Source organism: Miniopterus natalensis, chromosome 5 (genome assembly GCF_054644295.1).
Source record: "Miniopterus natalensis isolate mMinNat1 chromosome 5, mMinNat1.hap1, whole genome shotgun sequence".
In the NCBI taxonomy this organism is placed as follows: Eukaryota; Metazoa; Chordata; class Mammalia; order Chiroptera; family Miniopteridae; genus Miniopterus; species Miniopterus natalensis.
In genome coordinates this window covers 91,011,753-91,032,777 of record NC_142085.1, presented here as the reverse complement: position 1 = coordinate 91,032,777, position 21,025 = coordinate 91,011,753, and the positions used below count along the sequence as shown (strand labels likewise).

Genomic DNA, 21,025 nt, shown 5'->3' with positions numbered 1-21,025 from the left:
CTTCCTATTTGCTGGTTTTCAATAAGCAGTGTTTAATGTTTTATAACTAAACATATCTCTTGTCATTTGTTAAATATGATATATGAAAATGAACATCTTTAAAAAGTATACTAACCACATCAGCAGCACCTCCTTTCACAACAGACTTGACGTAGATCCCAAGCTTATCCTGACCAGCACCCTAAGCAAAAACAAGGCAAGAAACACAGTACTGAAAACACAGTAAGAAACACAACACTCAGTGAAGTAGAACAAAAATAAAACATGCACACCAGCTAACTCTCAAAAACCCTGGTTCTGTTTTCACATGAAAATTAGAACTATAAAAACTATATTAATAAAAGTGACATTCTATCTGGTAACTATAAAGAAACAAATAGGAAACGTACCTATTTTATGTTTCCAAATTAAGAAAAATTACTCCTCAAAAATCAGTCAATTCTTAATACACCAGCGGGTAGAGACTGAACTAGACTGAGCCCTACAGGTAATTAAGGCTGGTTATGAGCAGCCACAGGACACACTCATGGCAAATACTATTAACCATTTTAATACAAAAGCAATTAACTACAGGATGTTTGCATTCCAATATTTACCTAGATCCCCTAATACCTTTAGTATAAAATTAAAAACAAGAAAAAACTTGTGGCAAAGAAGAAGAGGGACTTGGGTAAGAGAAGGCTGTGCACTGGCTCCATCTACAGGGCAGGTGCTGTTGCTGTGAATAAACACTGAGCCACAGCCCCATCCATATGGCACCAGGCGGCTTCACCATGTGTTCCAGCGTGGGGCACAGGAACCTCAGTGAGACAGACGTCACACACATAGCTGTTTCACAGGATGACCAACTCTACTCTGATATCACAGCCACAACATAAAGACCAAACTTTGGATGATTTACTGGAGTCCAAAGGAAGTGATCTCGTGCCCGAAATCTCCCATGGATGTTTACTAACAATGTTCTACAGCACATGTTTCTCAGGTCAAAACCGCCCCAACAGTTGTGAAATGTATCATGAAAGCAAAAATATAAGATGGTATCACAGAAAGTTATAAAGACAGTGATTTCAACAAACGGCTTCATTGAAACAATTTTTCTACAATGCTCAAACTACATAATTTCCACTTGAAAACGCCTTCGTTGGTAACCGTGTGGGTTTGAAAGAGTCTGACCAGCGAGAGTGGCTGAGGCATATCCTGCTCTTCCTCAGGGAAAGCCCAGCCCACAGCACGTCCCTGTGCTGTGAGCCTACATCTACCACACACCTCCTTTGGAAGACAGTATGAAATGCCTCCACTTAACAAAACAGTGCAGTTTGGGGAAGCAGTGTGTTTCGACTTCATGTTACATTAACTGGGGGTTGAGTTTATAAAAGTTCTGTATAAGCTAAAATCAAGGGTTCACCTGTGAAGCTCCTGGCCACAGGCACTCCAATCTGCCCACCTCCACACCCTCCTGTCTGTCCAGATGCTGACAACCACTGATCCCTTGCTGCGGTCTGCCCTGTCCCAGACACCCTACTGCCCACTGGACACCCTCAGAAATGACTCTGAACTTCCAACAACACAACAACCACGTGCAACCTGTGCTTCCTGCCTGGGTCCTTTTGCCATAAAATTAAAAACAAAAAGCAAAACACAAAAAATTCATTTGGATAGTTGGCAAACTTGTATTTTGTAAATTTAAAATTTCACCATTAAAAACACATAGTAGGCACTTAATAAACAGCAACTTTCTGAATTTAGCATGTCACTTAACGAAAGAGCAATAAACATACCTTTTACCTGACTTCACTATGCCAATACTAGGTTTCCTCGACCTAAGGGGAAGGAAGACATGCTACGGGAAATTGCTTCTTAGACACCCCTCGCTGCTCCATCTGTTAAAGTGGATATTCCTGCATCTACAATCTGATTAAATGATTTTAAAAAACACGTTCTATACTTTTATGTAATTTGTAACTAACTGCTTAATGCAACAACTCAGCTGTTTAAATGGTAATTTCATTCCTCCAGCAACTGTTCACTAGATGTCCACATGTCTCAGCTCTGTGCCTGCACCAATGGACAGAGACAAACGCCCTGTGTCATGGAGCTCATTTATTCAGGTCAGTTTTCTCCATAATTCTGACTGGGGCTCTGACATCCCTCTTTTTCTTTTTCTGTAAATATTACACGATGCTTACTCATAGCCAGTCCCCCAGGCCAGGTTTTTAAAAGGTTCCAAAAGCATCCTTTTTCCTTCTGCTCCCTACCCAATCAATGCAAAAGCATGCTTTCGCCCGGCCGGGCGTGGCTCAGCGGTTGAGCGTCGACCTAGGATCCAAGTGATCGGGGTTCGATTCCCGGTCAGGGCACATGCCCGGTTGCGGACTTGATCAATGACTCTCTCATCATTGATATTTCTATCTCTCCATCCCTCTCCTTTCCTCTCTCTGAAATCAATAAAGATATATTAAAAAAAAAAAAAAAAACTTAAAAAAAACACACAAAAACAAAACAAAAACAAAAGCATGCTTTCAAAATATAGTACGTAGTCTAGTCCCCCTAATCCACAGCTTTGCTTTCCATGGTTTAAATTCCCCGTGTTCACCCAAACCCAAAAATACTACATGGAAAATTCCAGAAATAAACAATGCACAAGTTTAAATGTACACAGTTCTAAGCAGCACAATGAAACCGCGAGCTGTCCTGAGTGCCCCACCTGGGACGCGAATCACCCCCTTGTCCAGCATCTCCACACCACACACGCTGCCCGCCCGCCGCTGTTACAGACTGGCTGAGAGACCACATTCGTGTAACTTTTATTACAGTGTAATGTTCTATTTTATTATTGTTGCTAATCTCCTCCTGTGCCTAACTTATAAATCCAACTTGATCACAGGTGTGTACGTACAGGAAATACACAGTCCACAGAGTCTGGCACTGCCCTGAGCATCAGGCTCCGCCGGGTCCTGGGACGCGCCCGTGAGTGAGCAGGAGTGACAGCACCAGTGCGCACTGAGAATGGGCACTGCTTTTTGATAACGTAACGCTCTCCGCTCTCCTCATCGTTTAGGTAGTAACAATACAGCGAGCCCTCCTTCACTCCCATTTCTCATATACTTTATAAGATCATTACCAAGAAATAAAACCTCATTAATCTCAACTATAATAACAGAACTGTTTCTTTTTAAAAGCCACATAACAGAATGATACAAGGAAATGAGAAACCCCCTCTCCGCCCTAACACACCGCAGGCCTGTGCACACTCTGCTGCACACTGGCTGGCTCTCTTGCTCCTCACAGCTCACTACAGGGGGACGTCTGTGACCACATCACTGCCAGCTGTGGCTTCCCTGGGTTATGATGTTAGGTTTCCAGCCTCTTCTTTCAGATCAGTGATCTCAAACCTGAGGATAACTACTAGGCTCAATTATTTCATAACCACTCTACATTTTAGGCAACTTAACACATAAACTTAAATTTAGCAGACTCCTTATTTAAATAACCTGAAATCCTATAACATTCCTAAACAGGTAGTTTGTTACGCTGCCTACAATTGGAATTTAATAAGCCCAGTTAACATTCAAGTAAACTGATCATGCATAGTAGACACCTGACAGCACCATCCCTGCTACACCTCTCAACAGACAGGAGCCGACAGTACAAATTTCAGAAAAATTCTGACAAAATGTGGACACTCTCCTTATGACAGACCTGCTGGTCCCCCTGGGTCCAACCTGCCCTGCGAAATGCCCCTTCCTGGGGTGGACATCCAGAGGTGCTCTGCTGGCCACCTCGCTGCAGTCTCCTGCACACAGCATCCATGCTCCCTGGACTCGGGGTCAGGTATAAGCTCTCCCACACTCTGTGCTGATCCACACTGGCCTCACAGCCCCGATTCCATTCTGGTTCAATGTCGTCTTCATACAAAACCTCTTTCTGATGCAATGTGTCCGTCCAAACCCTTTATTGATTCCTAGGCTCACCTGCCACTATTGCCAACTCACTCACCTTTCCCAACGACGGACAAGATTTCCTTTGTTGCCTCTGAATGGTCCCTCTGTCCTGTCTTCCAGCTACTTGTACAGAAGGCTCCTCCCCCAACTCCCTTCCAGAGCAGCTTCCTGACCTCTGCCTTTCATAAGGCTGCTAGAGTGTGGCCAACTCCTTATTCTGAAAATAACCCCTTATTATGAGGAAGTCAGAATCCCAGGGACTACATCAGTAGTTCAGGAAGTAGCTGCTATATTCATTATTGAGTTGGTAACATAACATGGGTAACACTGTAAAATTACTCGTTTGAAAAGTTAGAAACTCCGAGCATTTGTGATTACAGCACCAAACGTGCTATTTTTGGATGGGACACTCACACCCATTACTGCCAGGTAATGCATGAGGAGAGCGTGGCGTAGTATTTGAAAGAGGAATAGATATTATTTTCTTACATGACGGGAACTTACCTAAATTCTAAGTTACAACCATTTCTTTTAATTCCAAGTAAGTTCCATTTATAAGCAGTATGTCTACTTGTCACAATGGGGAGGTCTTCGTCTGGGGAAACAGACCTCAATGCAAAACTTGCGTGAGTGCCTGAGAGATCTATTTAAGGTTGGTCATGAAGATGAACTTTAATTAAAAGTCATTGACAATGTATCACGATATACGTGTGTGTGTGTGTGTGTGTGTGTGTGTGTGTGTGTACATATATAATTGATTTGAGAGAGAGAGGGAAAAGCACTGATGTGAGAAACATGGATCAGTTACCTCCGGTACGCACCAGACCAGGGACTGAATCCGCAACCTTTGGGTGTATGGGACGACGCTCTAACCAACTTATCTACCCAGCCAGGGCATGAAATAGAATTTAAAAAATACTCTTGGAGGCAGTGGTGGGGTGATGCAAAGTAAAGAATCGGAAGTATTCTAAGAGGTAACCAAACTTTCATTGGCATAGAATCTCACAAATGTGGTCCCAACCTGCACCACTTCCCTAGTAAATATTGTTTACTTCAGAAACCACACTGCTCACATTTCTGTAAACAAGTTGCCGGCCCACGACCATTTTCCTTCCTGCAAACACGTGCCCTTTCTGCAGACTGGCTGCCTCTATGGGAGTTAATGCCCTTCCCACCTCCATTCTGCGCCCCACACCTCCAATTATTCGAATCCTATCTATACTTAACGTGCAGCTCAGAGTTATGAACTAGCCATAAAAAACTGTAAAGATGACTAATAATAATTCCACTGGTAATTATTTCACAGGAACAAAACTATAGGTGATACCTGCAGATAAAAGAACTCTAAGGGTTTTCTAACCAGAGAGAGAGAGAGAGAGAGAGAGAGAGAGAGAGAGAGAGAGAGAGAGAGAGTGTGTGTGTGTGTGTGTGTGTGTGTGTGAGAAATCAACATGGGTAATCACTTTCAACCCAAAATATCACAAAGTTTGACCAACCCAGAGGTGATCCAGTATCTCCATCTGACCAGAGCAGCCCTGGCCTGGACCGTCCACCCTGATTGCATCATCTCCGCCACCTGCCTCTCCACAGGGACAGGCCAGCTTTTGGAAGGTGCCTCACAGAGTGCCGCCTGTGAAGCCATTATAACTCCTCAGCATCACGAAACTCTCTAGCTACCTACCTGCCCCACTTTGTCTGAATGAAAATAAGAATGTTGTTGACTACTATTAAAAAATGTATAAAACAAAGTTTATTAATTTCAGAAATAGGGAGCCACTTAACTTGTCTTATTTTTAACAATACACACACTAATCTAGACAGAACTTAAAGAAAATTCATTGAAATAACTCTTTTAGTTCCTGTTTATATATACACACAATTAAAATTCATTTTATGGTAATTCTACTCCTTTTCTAATTAAGGCAGGAAAACGGGGTCCAGAAGTTACGACGCTTTGCTGCTACCTGCCCAGGTGTCACCTTTGTCACTAAAGAATTGTGAGTGTGAGCTGTGTAAGCACTGGCCACAGCTGGTCAAGGAGCACATGGAAGTAGCTTTCAGATGTCGCTGAAAGCATGTATCAGGCCACGCAGTCAGGTATGGCAGCCACGAGGCCACATGTCCAACCTGAATGTGTATAAATAAGTGTAAGATAGGCCCAGTTTTCAAAGCCTTAGTGTGGAAAAATGAATCTAAAGTAACTCATTCGTGTATATTCACTACCTATTGAAATCATAACATTTTGGACATAATGAGTAAAATAAAACATTATTAAAATTAATTTCACTGTCTTTTTTTAAGACGGCTAATAGAAGCCATAAAACGACCCTCGTAGCTCACACATTCTGTCTCCACCAGACAGGCTGCTCTACATGACAGGCTTCTCATTCTGAGAGTCACAGAATCGGGTACCAGCAGCACACTCACAATGTTGCAGATAACTGGGGAAAGGCAAGACCTCACGGTAACACAATAGATGCCACCAGGACATCCCCTGATTTCTAAACCTGGGAAGATTAATCATTAAAACTGAGAACACAACATAAGAAATAAATGTATAAAGTCTAAATAATTTTAAGAATTACTTACCTACAGGTACCTAAACTAGGATTTGAAAAATTTACTATATTTTTAGTGTACTTATTACTTGTAAAATTAAAAGAACAAACATAATTTCTCATTTAACAAGTCAAACTCCTTTTTAGGAAGGTCTGCTGAAAGCAACTTCACATTCCAGAGGCAGAAGAGTTATGAAGTTCTCGACACACAGTTCCGCACCTGAACTGAATGTAGGCACAAGAGTCCCTGGGCAGCTGGCACACACACTGCCATGTGGCCACTGCCCTCTGCCCTCTGCCACTTCAGACAACCAGAGAACAGGAACCAACCACACCAGCCAGACAGTGCAAAGACCTAGGTCCCCATCCTCAAGAAAAGCAACTAAAATGAATTAACAAAGACAGCTACATGTGTGATCTTAGTATTAACCTCACAATACACGTTGCAGCTGCTTTTCTTTCCTTTAGAAGTGAAGGGAATGGGGGGGAGGGGCTAGGAGACAGCAAGGAAGAAAGGGCAGAGGGAGGGGAAGGTGAGGCAAATAGGTAGGAAAGAGGTGGCAGTAAGTTAACAAAAAGGTTCCCAATCAGAGTGGCTACAGGCTCAAATATCAACTCAGCTGCTACATGCTGCACTTTCCTGGACTGAGGAGACACGCACCCATCAGTCAGCTGCTCTATGTCCAAGGAGAAGGGGCTACGAGGAAAGGCTGCTCCCGGACACCCTGTGTTTTCTAACCCTTCCAGTGCCCTTTTGGGAGTCTCTGAAGTACAGGCCTCTCACCTCTCGCACAGCGAGGCACTGAGAGGGAACCCAGGCTTCCAACACCCAGGGGCAACTCCCAGTGAGTGTGGGAGAGGTGATTCAGAGCATCGACAAATCATTAAAACACAATCCCAAAAAAAAAAAAAAAAGCAGCAGCAGGAGGAAGAAAGATACAGAGCAACATGAACTCCACCCCATTGTTCTCAGGCATGGAAATGCCCTGGACTCCAGCTAGAGGTTAGAACAATCGTGGGCTGCGATGACCTCAGCACCAGAAGGACTTCACCCTCCTCAGGCACGAAGCTCTGCCCACACACTCCTTCCTCAGGGTCAGAGACGGATTTCTAGTCAGACCAATGGTTCTGGTTCATTAATTATTATTAAGTCAGACTAGAGATTAAAAACATGGCAAAGGTCTCTTTTTTTAGTAGGAACTACCTTAATTCTGAAATAATCAGTGTTAAACTCATGCGGGTGCGCTCCTCACTCAGCATCCTGGGTGTACATGGGAGGTGCTCCGGCAGGCGAGGTGTGGGAGGGGACAAGCCGAAGCCTGACTGTGTGCTGGCTGCAGGCCCGGCTCTGTGCATCTGTTTACTCTGTGGATCAATTACGAAACAGAAGACATCGCCGCGTCCACCCTTTCCTTCCCCATGAAACCAAGGAAATGAACTAGACAGGAGATTCTTAGACAGATTGGGCCCACAGATGGGCTGCGGGTCCACGGATCCCTGAAAACTGCAAACATGCTGTGTGTGGACATCCCCAGGCGAAGGCAGAGTCTACTGAGATTCTCAAAGTGACCAGAGAAACAAAGGGGCGGGAGACCCATGCAGACGATCCCACATCTCCCCGACACTTCCACACGCAGCTCACAGAGTGCGCCGTATGGGGTGCACCTTGACCCCCAAGCCTTGGCTGAGGGTGACAGGCAAGGCCAGGTCGCCTGAAGGTTCCCTTCATGGGACGGACTGTGTCCTCTGAGTCCCACCAGGAGAAATAATGGCTCTGCTTCAGGGCACTGACCCGAAGCTCCTATATAATACTGTAACTGGATTCCATCTTTAGGCCAATCCTGGAAATTAGCACTTAGGCCATTATTATAAAATAGATAAAAAATTATTCCCTTATATAGTGCACTACTTTGCTTTTAGAACTAAAATACAGGATACTGCTTTCACATTCATAAGCAACAGCCAGGCAGGGCACTAGGTCATTGTTTACAGCTCATGGAGAGTTATCTCTGGCATTTCCAGGTACAACTCTGTAGCCACATGGAGTGCTCTGGGATGGAAGGAACTAAGAACTTCCTGGCTTCACTTTCTGACAAGGTTTTACCCACATGGTCAGTGAGGACACGGAGGAACAGAGTGAAGGTCTCAGACGGTGAGGAGAGGGAAGCTCATCGACGGTCCTTCCCTCTTCTTTCAGGGCAGGAATCTTATTTTGTGCTTTTAGTGAAATAAGACTTAAAATCAGTCTATAGTCTAAAAGCACAAACTAAAACTATCTTTAAGACACTACTGAATTAACCACCTATTTTTAAATAAAATAGTAAAGTATTCTAAGTACTTTTAAAATTGTCATTTCACGTTCATTTTAAAAAACAAGGGTTTTAGAGAAAGCCCACAGAAACACCACCTGAAGTAGCCAAAACAGAGTTACGTCATGGATAGCCTGTGTAATCCTCAGCAAATCGTATGGCTGTAGTTGCAATTATTTCAAGCAATTTTCACCACATTATTTAACCAGCAGGATTAAATCTGTTTCTTTCTTGTATAAAAAGCATATAGGAGCCTTATATTTTTATGAACCTTAAGAACTTGCAGCATTAAAACAAAAAGCAACAAACATCTGGGGGTGTGATTACAAGCTACAGAAACTACTGCTCCGAGAGTGTTAATTAGTGACAGGTTTGAACAAGCTGCAGGGAAGGAACATTCTTTCCAGAGCACAGTTCCAGCAGGCACGGAACATCCCCACCCACACGCCCGAAGACACTCACCACCGGACCCGCTCTCCCGACTACCGAGAACCACATTCCGGTCAGATCTCGAGGACGACAACAACCGCTCCCTCTGGGAACAACGGCCCACTGCTCTCATCTACAGCAGCCACCACGGCTGGGCCGGTAAGGCCGGGGCCACGGCAACAGCGAGCTGGACGCATGACACTGTGGCATTCATCACCACAAGCACTCCCACTCTTGCGCAACCAGTCAGCTCTGATTTTTGTTCATTTTGTACTTTATTAAACTTTAAAAAGAGCCAGACAAATAAAAAGGATGGAACTGTTTGTATTTTAAAACTCCAAACAGGAAGCACCGTGCTGCCCCACAGATGAGTAAGAAGCAAGCACACTCGGCCTCCCAGGCGATGTTTTAAAAAGTAAACTGCACACACAACCATTCAGATCATCTGGATTTCATAAAACGGAACCACAGCATGGAAGGGGCGTCAGGGCGCCTAACATCAAAACAATGTCCTGGCCCACAGCAGCCACGCCACACACTAATTAGGAAAAAATAAAAGAGGCCTGAGCCGAAGACAAAGAGCACCACAGCTACAGAGAAACAGAGCACCAGACACAGCGCGGTTCCTGGAGTAAGACTCACCGCAGAGGCCACGGGGCTGCTCTGCAGGAAGAACACAGCCCGGCAGTGAGAGCAACAGAACGCCGGCGAGAGGGGTGGGCAGCGTGACCCTCTCCTGTCAGGCTCAGAGTGCGCCACAGGCTCCTCTCACCTCCCTGAGGTCGCCACACTCCCATCACTATACTGAGGCCTGGAGGGGTTTGCTCAGGGCTCCAAGCTACAGAGGAGCAGGGCCAGGACCTGTCTGGAGCTCAGGAGACGTAGGAACAGTGCTGAGCCTCAGCAAGGGGAAGGGTCACCTCACACCCATGCTGAGGGTGACAGACCTCCAGCAGCCAGGCTGCATTCTCTGAGCTGCCCCTATGTTTTACCTTTGGCTCTAACGTTCTGAGTTCCAACACACATATCTAACTCTACTAGATAATATAGTCCTCATGTAGCCTAACAAGCTTCCCACATCTCAAAGGAACACGTTCAAACTGAACTCGACTCCCTCTCTGCTGGAAGGGGCCAGTCCTCAGCAGCCTGCCCGCCTCAGTAAGAAACACCTCCACACACCCAGGTGCAGGAGACAGAGTCAGGAGGCACTGTAACACTTCTCTCTTACCCACCAGATCCAATTCATCCACTGACCTGAAAGTTGTCGTCCAACAAATCTGTACCAGCACAAGCGACGGACCAGCGCTGCAGCCCTGCAGCAGCGAGCCAGACGGGTGCCAGCCTCACCTGTGCCGTGCCTGCTTGTCAATGTCACATGACCTCCAGCTGCTGCTTTCTCTCCACCTCCCCCGCCCCGCCCCATGCTAAGCCTGTTACCTCCACTGGAAAACTTGTAATAGCTTACCTGCCAGTCCCTTTGATCAAACCCCACTGCCCCTCCACCCCATGCTCCACGAAGCTGAAAGAATAAACTTTCAAAACAGCGCTCCGATCACATTACGGCTTCATGCAAGCCCCTCCATGCTGCTCATTTCACAACCTGTCAGGACCGCAGGGGCTGGCAAGTAGCTGGCAAGGCTGACGGGTGCAGCCACACCCTCACAGATACTGCTCTGTGGGCTTTCCCGCTAACAGCAGAGACCACAGAGCCTGAAAAACACAAAATGCTTGTGGCCCAGCCTCCGCAGACAAAGCTTGTGACCATGCTCTCTGTGTCAGTGCACCCACACTCACGGCGCTCAGCTGAGGCTCTGTACTCCACTGGCTCAAACTTGTCCCTCCCTCCACCTGTCTAGTCTGTAGAAGGTGGAGAAGCCTCTGGGTGGCCGGGAGACCCTCCCTGCTGCTCCTCACCTGACCTTTTGCATCCCACCTGCCGTCGCAGTAAGTGAATACGGCCTGACTACGGCTTTCAGTCCTAACTGCCCACAGATGTCTGATAGCCAGCGGACAAGGCCCGAGGCCAGAGAGGGAAAGGCAAGGAGTGCCCAAGCAGGGCCTCACTGGCAGGTGGTGCCCATCCTTTCTGCACCAGGAGGCGGAGCACAGGGAGAGGATCGGAGCCTCGCACCTGCATCAGACTGGAATGCACAAAAACTGGGAGCTTCCTACTGAAAAATTATATTTTAAGCTGGAAACAATAGAGAAGCTGCTAAATGGTGGCCCCAGATCACTCCAGATAAGTCTTCCAATATCAAGTAAGATGAGTATTTGATATACAAGTTTACACAAACAGATACCAGGAAACATAGAGGTGAACTTTTCCTGGATACCCCAGTGTGGGTGATTTTTTATCCTAGTCATTTCTTTCCTTCTAAAATGGGTATCTGATTCAGCTGTTAAGCAAAGAACAACAGTCTACAGCTGAGACCTCCCGTGGGTCCATTAAATCACAGCGGTCTGGAAACACGGCCGTGAGCAGGACCCTGTCAGGAAAAGGAAGCAGGCATGTGGAGCGAGCCAGGGGAAAAGCTGGGGCCTACCCTCCGGCCCACGGTGGGTGACCCCTGGGACTGGGTGCTTCAGAACTAGACCGCTTCGGGCCCAGATGACAAATCCCAGCTGATTCCAGCCGGATGCCACCTGTAGTCTAGTCCTTCTTACACCCACCTGCTCCCAGATACAGCTGCCTAACGGGTCAGCTTCAGGGTGTCCCTGTTCCTTTCAAACCTTCCACTTTTCTGTGGTGCCCATGAGACAAACTGCAAACACCTCAACCTGTCAACCTCAAGGTTTTGAATTAATGAAGCACCACTTTCCTTCCTCAGCTCCCCTGCTGGTGCAGGTCTCAGGTTACCCAGACACTACATGCACTGTACTGGCTCTGTCTTTGCTTGTCACCCCCACCCCCCGCCTTGTTTTGTCCAATCACTCAGACTCCACGGCTGCCAAAACCCAGCCTCCTACACGATGCCCTCCACAGTCTGACCTGGCGGCAGCGCCATCAGAGCCACACGGCCAGGTGAGGAGCGTGGTCTCTTAGGCCCCTGCACACCCACTCGGGCGACAGGGTGCCCGTGGTTCTCTGTGTGCTGAGGCTGGGGAAAGCTGTCACACCCACTGTGATGAGGGGACGGACCTACATGCCTGCAGTGAGGGCTCTCCAGAGCCTGGGCAGTCAAGTTCTGCCTCTGCCCTGACACTGTTTCCTCCTGAGCCCTACCTGCTCGATCTCAAGGTGCCACTCACTCTGGCTCCACTTTCCAAGCGGAGACCACCCTCAGCTGCCTGGGCCCAAGCACAGTGGTTCTGTTCACAGAACACCAGGCCTGCCCCCTCAGCGACACAGCTGGACACCTCTACACCCGCAGGGTGAAGCACTCCCACTGAACTCGGCTCGGCTGCACGCCCCCGCCCACGCCACCAGCCTCTCCTACCTTTGCTGCCACAATGCTGAGGCCCATTCCATTCTGCTTCTTCAGGGTCACAGTGATGACCTCGGGCTCCTTCCTCAGAGGCTGAGCCTAAAGGATGAAACAAAGAATTATTTTGCGGCTGAGATGGAAGTGCTTCCATGTGGTCAGACGATAGCACGTGGTCATAGTAACTGTGGTGAGCGGGGAGGAAGCACTAAACTGCCATGTGACCCTGGGACTCGTGTTCAGCACGGAAAGCAAATACTAACCCTGACTCAAGTCTCAGAAGTGAATCTCATCATACATGCTATTTAAATGTTCTTTGAAGAATATAACATGTAAAACAAAACTAAACTTCCACCATCAGGTTACAGAAACCTGATTGTAACGACATTAAATTTTTACTGTATTACCTTTCAGAACAAAATGTCAGGTGTTTTTTTACAGAAGAAATTTAAACTTACTGTACACTATCTGTGGGGAGGGGAGGAAAATAGTTCTAACAACGATGACCCACCAGCTGTCTCCTGCGGAAATGCAATAGCCCTTTCACCTTAAGCACCAAAACTGAAGCTGCCACAGAGTCTAGCGGCAGGGCTCAGTCCTCCATGGATGCAAAGCCATGTCCCTAGAGGACAGGCCAGTCACTGAACAGATCCACAGACAAAGGGGGATGTGAAACGTGACATACACGTCACAGCTCCCATAGAACTAGAGAAGAAACCACCCATGCCATGGGCCAAGGGAGGAGCTAACTTTAAACGCACAGGTCTAAAGGCTCCCCAGGAAGTGATAATTATACAAGGGGCTTGTTAATTTAGAACCAAAGCCTGAGAGAGTATGTTAAGGGAAATAAGTAAGATTAGGTGACACTTCAATTTTTTTTAATCAAGACCTGAAACCTCCTGAGGAATCTGTGAATGAACTAGAAAGATAAAGAATCGGTGATTCCATCTAAAAGACAGATGTTTTTCTGTAAAATCTGGGAATTAGAAACTGCTGTCACCTGGGGTTTGACGATTAGTAGCCAATAAGGTCAGTAATCAGTACTGGAGGTACATTCACCATGTCAGCAGTTAATGTGACCATCTGTCTAACGAAACCAACCAACCACTTCAGTGTCTGGAGATGGATCTGATACGCGTTCAAACCTGAAGTACGCAACTAAACAAAATTAATTACTTTAAATGTGATACACAAAGCATACATCTCACTTTTCCTCTTACACTAAGCAGTGTCTCTGGCCTGCTGCTCTCTCAGGTACGGGTGTGTGACAGGCACACTGCTCTGGTGATTCAGGACAGCACAACCACATCTCTGACGCCACAGAAGACTCTCGTTCTCACCGACCAGCTCTCAGTCTTGGCCGACACACCAGCCTCCTCCATGCTGTCTGGGGTCATGTGGGCAGGTGACTAATCAGCTACATCAATCACACCTAACACACTGACCCTTCTCACAGAGACTTTGACAGGTGTGTGGTCGTATCTGCTTGCTCCGTAAGTGGCAATTATAGAAAATGATTTAAGATAAATGAAGCCACACAAAAAGTCCAAAACAGAACTTTTCTGGACTGGTGTTTTAGCAAAAACAGGCCGGTGTGTGGAGGACAAGACAGCTCTGACCAGCCTGCTTCGCAGGTATGGAAAGCATGCTCGCTCTCATTCAGAATCCTCTGTGTGAAGCCAAGCAGAAGTCTCCACTAAATGCATAAAGTTAGTAGATAATGGAGCTGACCACTCTTTCAAAAATATAAAAATATCAGTAAGTTAGTTGATACATATGTAAGACAAGCTAGAACTGACTATAAAAATATTTTTAGCAAAGAAAAACATTTCCTAATAAAATCTGTTAAGGCTACCATATTAAGATATTGTAAAAACATGTATTAACATTTAGGCTGGTACAGATGTAGGTATAAATATTCTTCATTTTAAAAAACACCATTTGTTTATAGACAAAACTGTCTAGACAGAGCCTGAAAATAAAAACTTTACATATAAATCGTGGGTTTAAGATTTTTTTTAAACTGGTATTTAAAGCCAATTTTAAAATTTTTCTATCAAACAATATTCATTGTAATGTGAATCTGCAGCCCACTCTCAGATTGTCCTCATAATACTTGCCAGTTCTGTGTTCTCGCGCAGAAGGTGACTTTCATAGTCCGCACCCTCAAAGTAGATCGTCCAAGTACCTGGGGAGCGTGCGTGAGGAATTAACCTGCAGAATCCTGAGAAGAAAAACAAATTGCAAGGCTGAAAAGCACACCACGTCAGACACAAGTAAAATAGACATCTAATGATAGCATTTTATTTTTCTTACTCTACACCTTTACTTCCTCTGAAAACTGATCAGACAATTAGAATCACAATTTGTTTGGTCCAACAGAATGTCAACACCAAGCAGAAAAGTGAAACTGGTTCCTCTTCTCCTTTGTTCTGAAGAACTTTCTTCTTACTTCCATGGGAAACTGTGGAATTACACTGCAATTCTGCTCCCCTCGCCCAGGGGTTCCTCAGGAATGCCCAGTGTCTCCTTCACAGAGGGAGAGGCGCGAGGGGCCAGAGGACCTGATGTGGGGTTGCCGGCACTAGGCTCTGAGGCCCATGGACCAGACATTGGTGCTTGTGCGGCAATTCTGGAGCAGGACACGCCCATTCTCATTGCCTTGTCCACATTTTATCACAAGTCATGCTTGAATTTCTTACCAATAAATTTTAGAATCATTTTATGATGTTTTAAAGGTTATTTTGATGTTTTCATCAGGAATGAATAATGAAATATTCAAAATATAGTAAGACCTGTGTTTCTCAGACATTTTTTTATAAGGTCACATCACACAGGCTCTGCTCAATTCTTGTTAAGTTTCTCCAAGTGGCTGGACTACCATTAGCAGCTGCCAGTCACCCAGAGTACACTGAGTGCCAGGCGTCATGCCCACAGCTTGTCGGGAACATTCTGTCCCAAGGGGCCCCGATGACGGGAGCACCGGTCAGGGTCCTGGCTGGCTCACCAACTCTAGAACCCACCAGGGAAGGACAATTTTGGCTGTTACATCTGGATAGTTATGGGGTTGTTTGTGGTAGAGGAAAGAGGAGACGTTACAAATACACTCAGTTAAAACGAGAACATATATTTATTCTACTTAGTTTTAGTTCGTGTGTTTTTTTAAAATCAGTTTCAATCAAGTTTCTTTAAAATATAACCTACAACTTTACTCCTCTTTTCCCTATTTTAGAGAATTGTAATTGTCATAGTTTTGCCATTCTAGCAACTGAAATTTATTTAATTTTTCAAATGTCAGGTCTCTACAGTCTGGACCACAGTGCAGGCAGACATTCTCGACCTTCCTGGCCTAAGGGAGTGTCTCAGATCAGCTGTGAGCTCACGCGGATCTGACAGCCTTTTCCCCGGTGTCATACAGAAGGAATGAAAGGAATGCAAGCTGAGAGCACACAGTTCTTTACGTGGCTTGCAACAAACCGAGCGTGAAGAATTAAAAACACTGATGGTCATAAAAGAAAACACATAACTCTTTGTAAGTCTTTGAAAGGCACCTGTGTACCAAGCTACACTGTCACCTAACACACATGAAATAAGTGTAATGCCCAGACCATGATGAGATAGCACAACATCCTAAAACTAATCATTCAGGAGCCTGAGGGGAGTTGAGAAGAAACCTCAAACCGAGACCTCACGGCTCCCAACTTGGCCACTGCCTGCTCCACGGCACATGCATGGTGTGCAGGGCTCCACGATAGCTGTGCACACCACAAACTACGGATTTAGAACACTGGTAAGTGGGACTCCCGCACGTCTTCACAGGTAGTAATGAAAGCAGCAGTCTCTGACAGTCCATGTGCAGCCCGAGTCAGTGCTGGGGAAGGGGAAAGTGAGGGACAGCCAGCGCCCTCTGGGCCTTGCACGTGAACATGGAAGACAGTAAGCTTACAAATACGTTTCAAATGCCGCCACAAACCATCACAAAGGAACCTAAGAAACACTCACAGGGAAGACGGCTTAAGTGTTAGAAAAGGCTGAGGTTCTACAGACGCAGGGAAAGTAAGAACAGGTCTAAAGGCCCTGGGCCCAGCATGGACATACAGCACGCATTCCACACCGACCACACACGTCACGGGCACTCCCGGGAGGAAGGCTGGCTGCAGGGAGATGCCGCTTGTGCCGCAGTTGGGTGACTTCAGTCCTACAGGAGATGGGGAGAGCCAGAAACACACCTGGCTGTGAAGTTTGGAAGCAGTGTGGAGGTGGGAGAACGGGAGAATTGGGCAAAAAGCCTGGCCCAGGGCTGCTGCCATGATGGGAAGAGGTGAGGGTGTGGTGCAGCAGGAAGGACTCCAGGGTCCACCTCTGACACTCTTCTGGTGCTGGGCCAGCTCAGGGACTCCCACTGCCTGACTTTCTCAGAAGAGCATGACAGCCTGGGCCTCCTTCCTCTCCCACCACAGGTCACACACCAGTCCCCTGGAATAGGCCCCGACCCCCACCTCTGAGTTACTGGAGAGCTACAGCCACATTCGCATGTCATTACAGAAGCAGCCCTGAAAATGTTTTAAACTGCCAAAATCCTTGAGGACATGATGATAAAGTAGTCACTGAAGTTCAACACCAAACTCACTGAATTTATATACCTATGGACATAGGACCTGCTTAAACTCCTAAAACTTGGGTCTGTTTTCTACTCATCTGAAATCCACATTACAAAAGAGCAGCCGACTGGGACTGAAATATGATCTAACTTAAAAGCTCCTGCTTCAGGTATAGCCGGGCATTTCCATCCACATGAGTCAAGGAGAAAATGTGAGACATAATAAAAGGGGGCTCTGAGCTGCACTTCTGTGAGATGCCGGGGCCAGGACTCAGCACAAACCAGTGCCGGTGTGGCATTGGCAACAGCGGCAGCCACCGGCACCTAGAGCTGCTGAGCTGGGGTTCCCAGGGCACCTTGCTACAGTCCTTCAAGGTGGGTACTGTACCCACACCCACTTTCCAACAAGAAATCGGAACCAGAGAAGAGCTGGGATCAGAACCCGGGCTGACTGGTTCCGAAGCCCGTGCTGCTCCACTGGCACAAGCAACTACACTTCAGCTCTGGAGGCCGCGCCCAGCTGTCAGGCCTGGCAACACCAAGGAGGGAGGAGCAATAACAGCCCCTCCTGCCAGCACAGGTCCACCCGAGACTGTGACCCCCAGCAAGCAGAGCCAGTGCTCATCGGGGGAGCAGCCCATGCACAGGACCCTGTGACCCAGTGTCACCAGGAAACACTTCCTTCCCAGTCTCGGGAAGAGCAGCTTCTTCAGAAGCACGTGGGACGCTCCACACGAGTGGATGGCCAGATGAGAACACAGAATCGAGGTCACAGTTCACACTTCAGGCACCGTAAACAACACGTACCCCTCTGGCACAAAGGGTCCAAAAACTCCTGTAAGCCGTTGGGAATGTTCCTGACTACGTCGCAAGAGTAGCCGTCTTCGGGCAGGAGGAAGGGCAGCTGCAGGTCGGGGTCCTCCTCCAGCTGCACCTCCCGTCCATCGCTGCGCGCCAGCTCGTCCGCTGTGTTTTCAGCCACAGCCACAACATTCTCTATGAGGTCCTGGTGAGAAAAAAATGAAAAGTTAAAGACAAATGCTACAGGACTGGTGCAGCTGACCAGTTATTATCCAAGACTCTGTGCGTTGCAGGGGCTGCCTCCACACACGCAGGCCACGAGGGAGGACGGCGTATGCAGATTCAAAATCAGCCTGTGAAGCAGCGAAACACCGGCAGAACACACACATCAGTCTATGAACCAAGACATTAATTGTAAATTTCAAATAAAGTGTAGCTTTAAATAAAAAGAAACTGTTCAATCACAAGAAAATGGGTTTTCTCTCCCATTTTTTTCCTTGCACAATTCTTCCACATCCAATGTTAATAATCCTGTTTTCATAGAATGTTTAATGACATAGGAAAAAAGCTTACACAATGTTAAATGTAAAAAATCAGGATAAAATACCTATTTCCAGCTTATACAGACCTTCTTTCTCAATTATGGGTTTGTATGGGATTTTGTTTGGAAGTTTTCATCATCACATCACACACGTACTAGGAAGTTCGCGCACCTAACATCACACACAATGACGGACGCACCAGCTGAGCTGCAAGCGGCCCTGGCTCCCTCCTTCGTCCCAAGTCACTGCTGCCCAGCTTCACCACGTGGTCCCACCCATCTGTTCTTGAAGTTCACACAGATGGAAGCACACTGTCTATACCTTATATCTGACTTTTTCCGTGCAAATTACCTCCTAACATTCCTCCATCTGCCGTGTGCGTGACTCCTCCTGTTTCACTCAGTGCCATATTCCTTTAGCGACTACAGCACAGCTTCTCAAAGGCGCACTGCCGGCAGACAGCTGGTCATCTCCAGTTTGGGGCTATTTTTGAGGACATCGTCTGCTGGCATAAACTCGGTGCTGGAGGTCAGTGCATCACTGTGCTCAGCTAATGAATGCGCCTCTCTCTCTAATTCTTAGGCACCTGAACCAGAACTGTTTTAACTATGATGCTAGGTGTTTGCAGCATTTCCCACTTTATCAACAGCCGGCCGTGGCACAGTGTGGACTGGGGTGGGAAGCAGGAACATGCAGATCCAGACGGTTTCTGATGAGAATCTGGATTCCGGTCAGCCGCCTCTGCACAGGTCGACGGGCAGCTGCACGGAGGCCCTCGGCCCCGCGATGGGAGGACACCTGTGGCTGGGACAGCGGCTCGCAGGCCTCTGGTCTCAAGCACAGTGGTGCACAGTGCGCTGTGAACTGAAGATTCCAGGGCAGCTTCCTGACATCCTCCCCACCAGCCGTCCGATGATTTTCCAAGAGCCGAATCCAGAGTTAAAACCCTACTTCTTCCACTGAACCCGAACTCATACATCAACAGCAAAAATGATCTTGTACGACAATCAAGTAAATACGCTTATTTCTGAAGTAGTATCATGATGTTAAATGAGTCCCCTTTTGCGTCCACCCCCCGCCCTGCCGTGAGAGCGTGTCCATGTCGTGCGCAGCACTGCCCTTACCGTGGGGATGAAGGGCTCATCGGGTGCGCAGTGGTAGTTCTGCAGCAAGGCCTGAAGTTGCAGAGAGTTTAACTTGAAGCAGGTGCTGCTTATGTTGGGAATGTCGCCGGGGGCATACTTATCCATCGTGAGCAAGGTGGTGGCCTGTTCAAAGGAATAAAAGTATTTCAGAAACAGGCCCCTTTACGTAACACGTACACTGCAATGACTCGCTGACTTGATCCTGAAACGCAGGTGTTTTTAAGGAAACAGTTCCATTACTGTCTCAGAAGGTTTCAGACGGCCGCTTAAGTTTAATAAAATATACAAATAATGAAATTCAACTGTTTAATGTTCATAAAGCATTTAAAACATTCTCAGAAACTTTAAGCACATCCATGACCATCAGACTCAGTGTCACTGGGTCTGAACGTAGTTTACTGTTAGGATCTCTTCCACAACCAGCCAACTCAGCAGGAGGTGGTAGCCTCTTTCTATGTTCAACTCCTCAGAACAGAGTAAGAAATTAAGTAAATACAAAACTACACACTGTAATGACAAAAAATTACTGTCCTAGATTTTGAGGCTGTAGATACTCATTCCTTTAACTGTGCAACAGCAGTTTCTAGTCTTTGGATGTGTAAGAGCCTCCGAGTCGCAGGCCATTAGGACCCTCTGTGAGGTCTTCCTTCGTCCCCGCCTTCTCTTCTCTCTCCTGTGTAATCTAGTGAGTTTCTGGAGTGGTGGCTTCGGTTCCTTCCTCTGCATTGTTGTGTATCTATTCCTGCGCAGGTTTCTGCTCTGTGGTTTCCTGCTTCTGTATTCTTAGGAGTTACTGTCCATTGTTAAACAACTTCTTTTTCGGTATGGAGCTCTATGAAGTAAATATACCTCACTAATCTCAGAAAAAAAGACCCTATAAAGATATTTACTGTACTAGGTACTACCTGTTGTGGGCTGAAGTGTACCCCGAGTTCACATGTGGGAAGTCCTATTCCCATGTCTCTCAAAAAGTGACCTTGTTTGGAGACAGGGTTTTGACAGAGTGATCAAGTTAAAGTGAGGTCAGCAGACCCTCATGAGACTGCTATCCTTACAAAAAGCAGACATCTGAACACAGACATGTGCACAGGGAATGCCCTGTGGAGATGAGGATAATTCAGGGGCGGTGTCTACAAGCACAGGACCCCAAAGATGCCAGCAAACCCCACGACCTGAAAGAGAGGCCTGGAGCCGATCCTCCCTTCAGCCCAGAGGACCCACCTATCTCACCTGACCTCAGGCTCCTGGTCTCAGAGCTGAGACGCTACAGTTCTGCTG

General features: G+C 46.8%; 1 protein-coding gene across 4 annotated transcripts in view; it reads right to left on the bottom strand.

The window, feature by feature from the left end:
- Positions 1-21,025, bottom strand: part of AFDN (afadin, adherens junction formation factor) — a 112,497-nt gene that overhangs the window by 23,168 nt on the left and 68,304 nt on the right. For all 4 annotated transcript variants that reach the window (XM_087817750.1, XM_087817751.1, XM_087817752.1 and 1 more), the window contains 5 exons: positions 19,727-19,870; positions 18,067-18,265; positions 14,780-14,883; positions 12,675-12,761; positions 116-181 (listed from right to left, as the gene is read on the bottom strand). In XM_087817750.1, the coding sequence (XP_087673876.1) occupies positions 116-181; positions 12,675-12,761; positions 14,780-14,883; positions 18,067-18,265; positions 19,727-19,870 (600 nt within the window). The remainder of the gene's footprint in view (positions 1-115; positions 182-12,674; positions 12,762-14,779; positions 14,884-18,066; positions 18,266-19,726; positions 19,871-21,025) is intronic.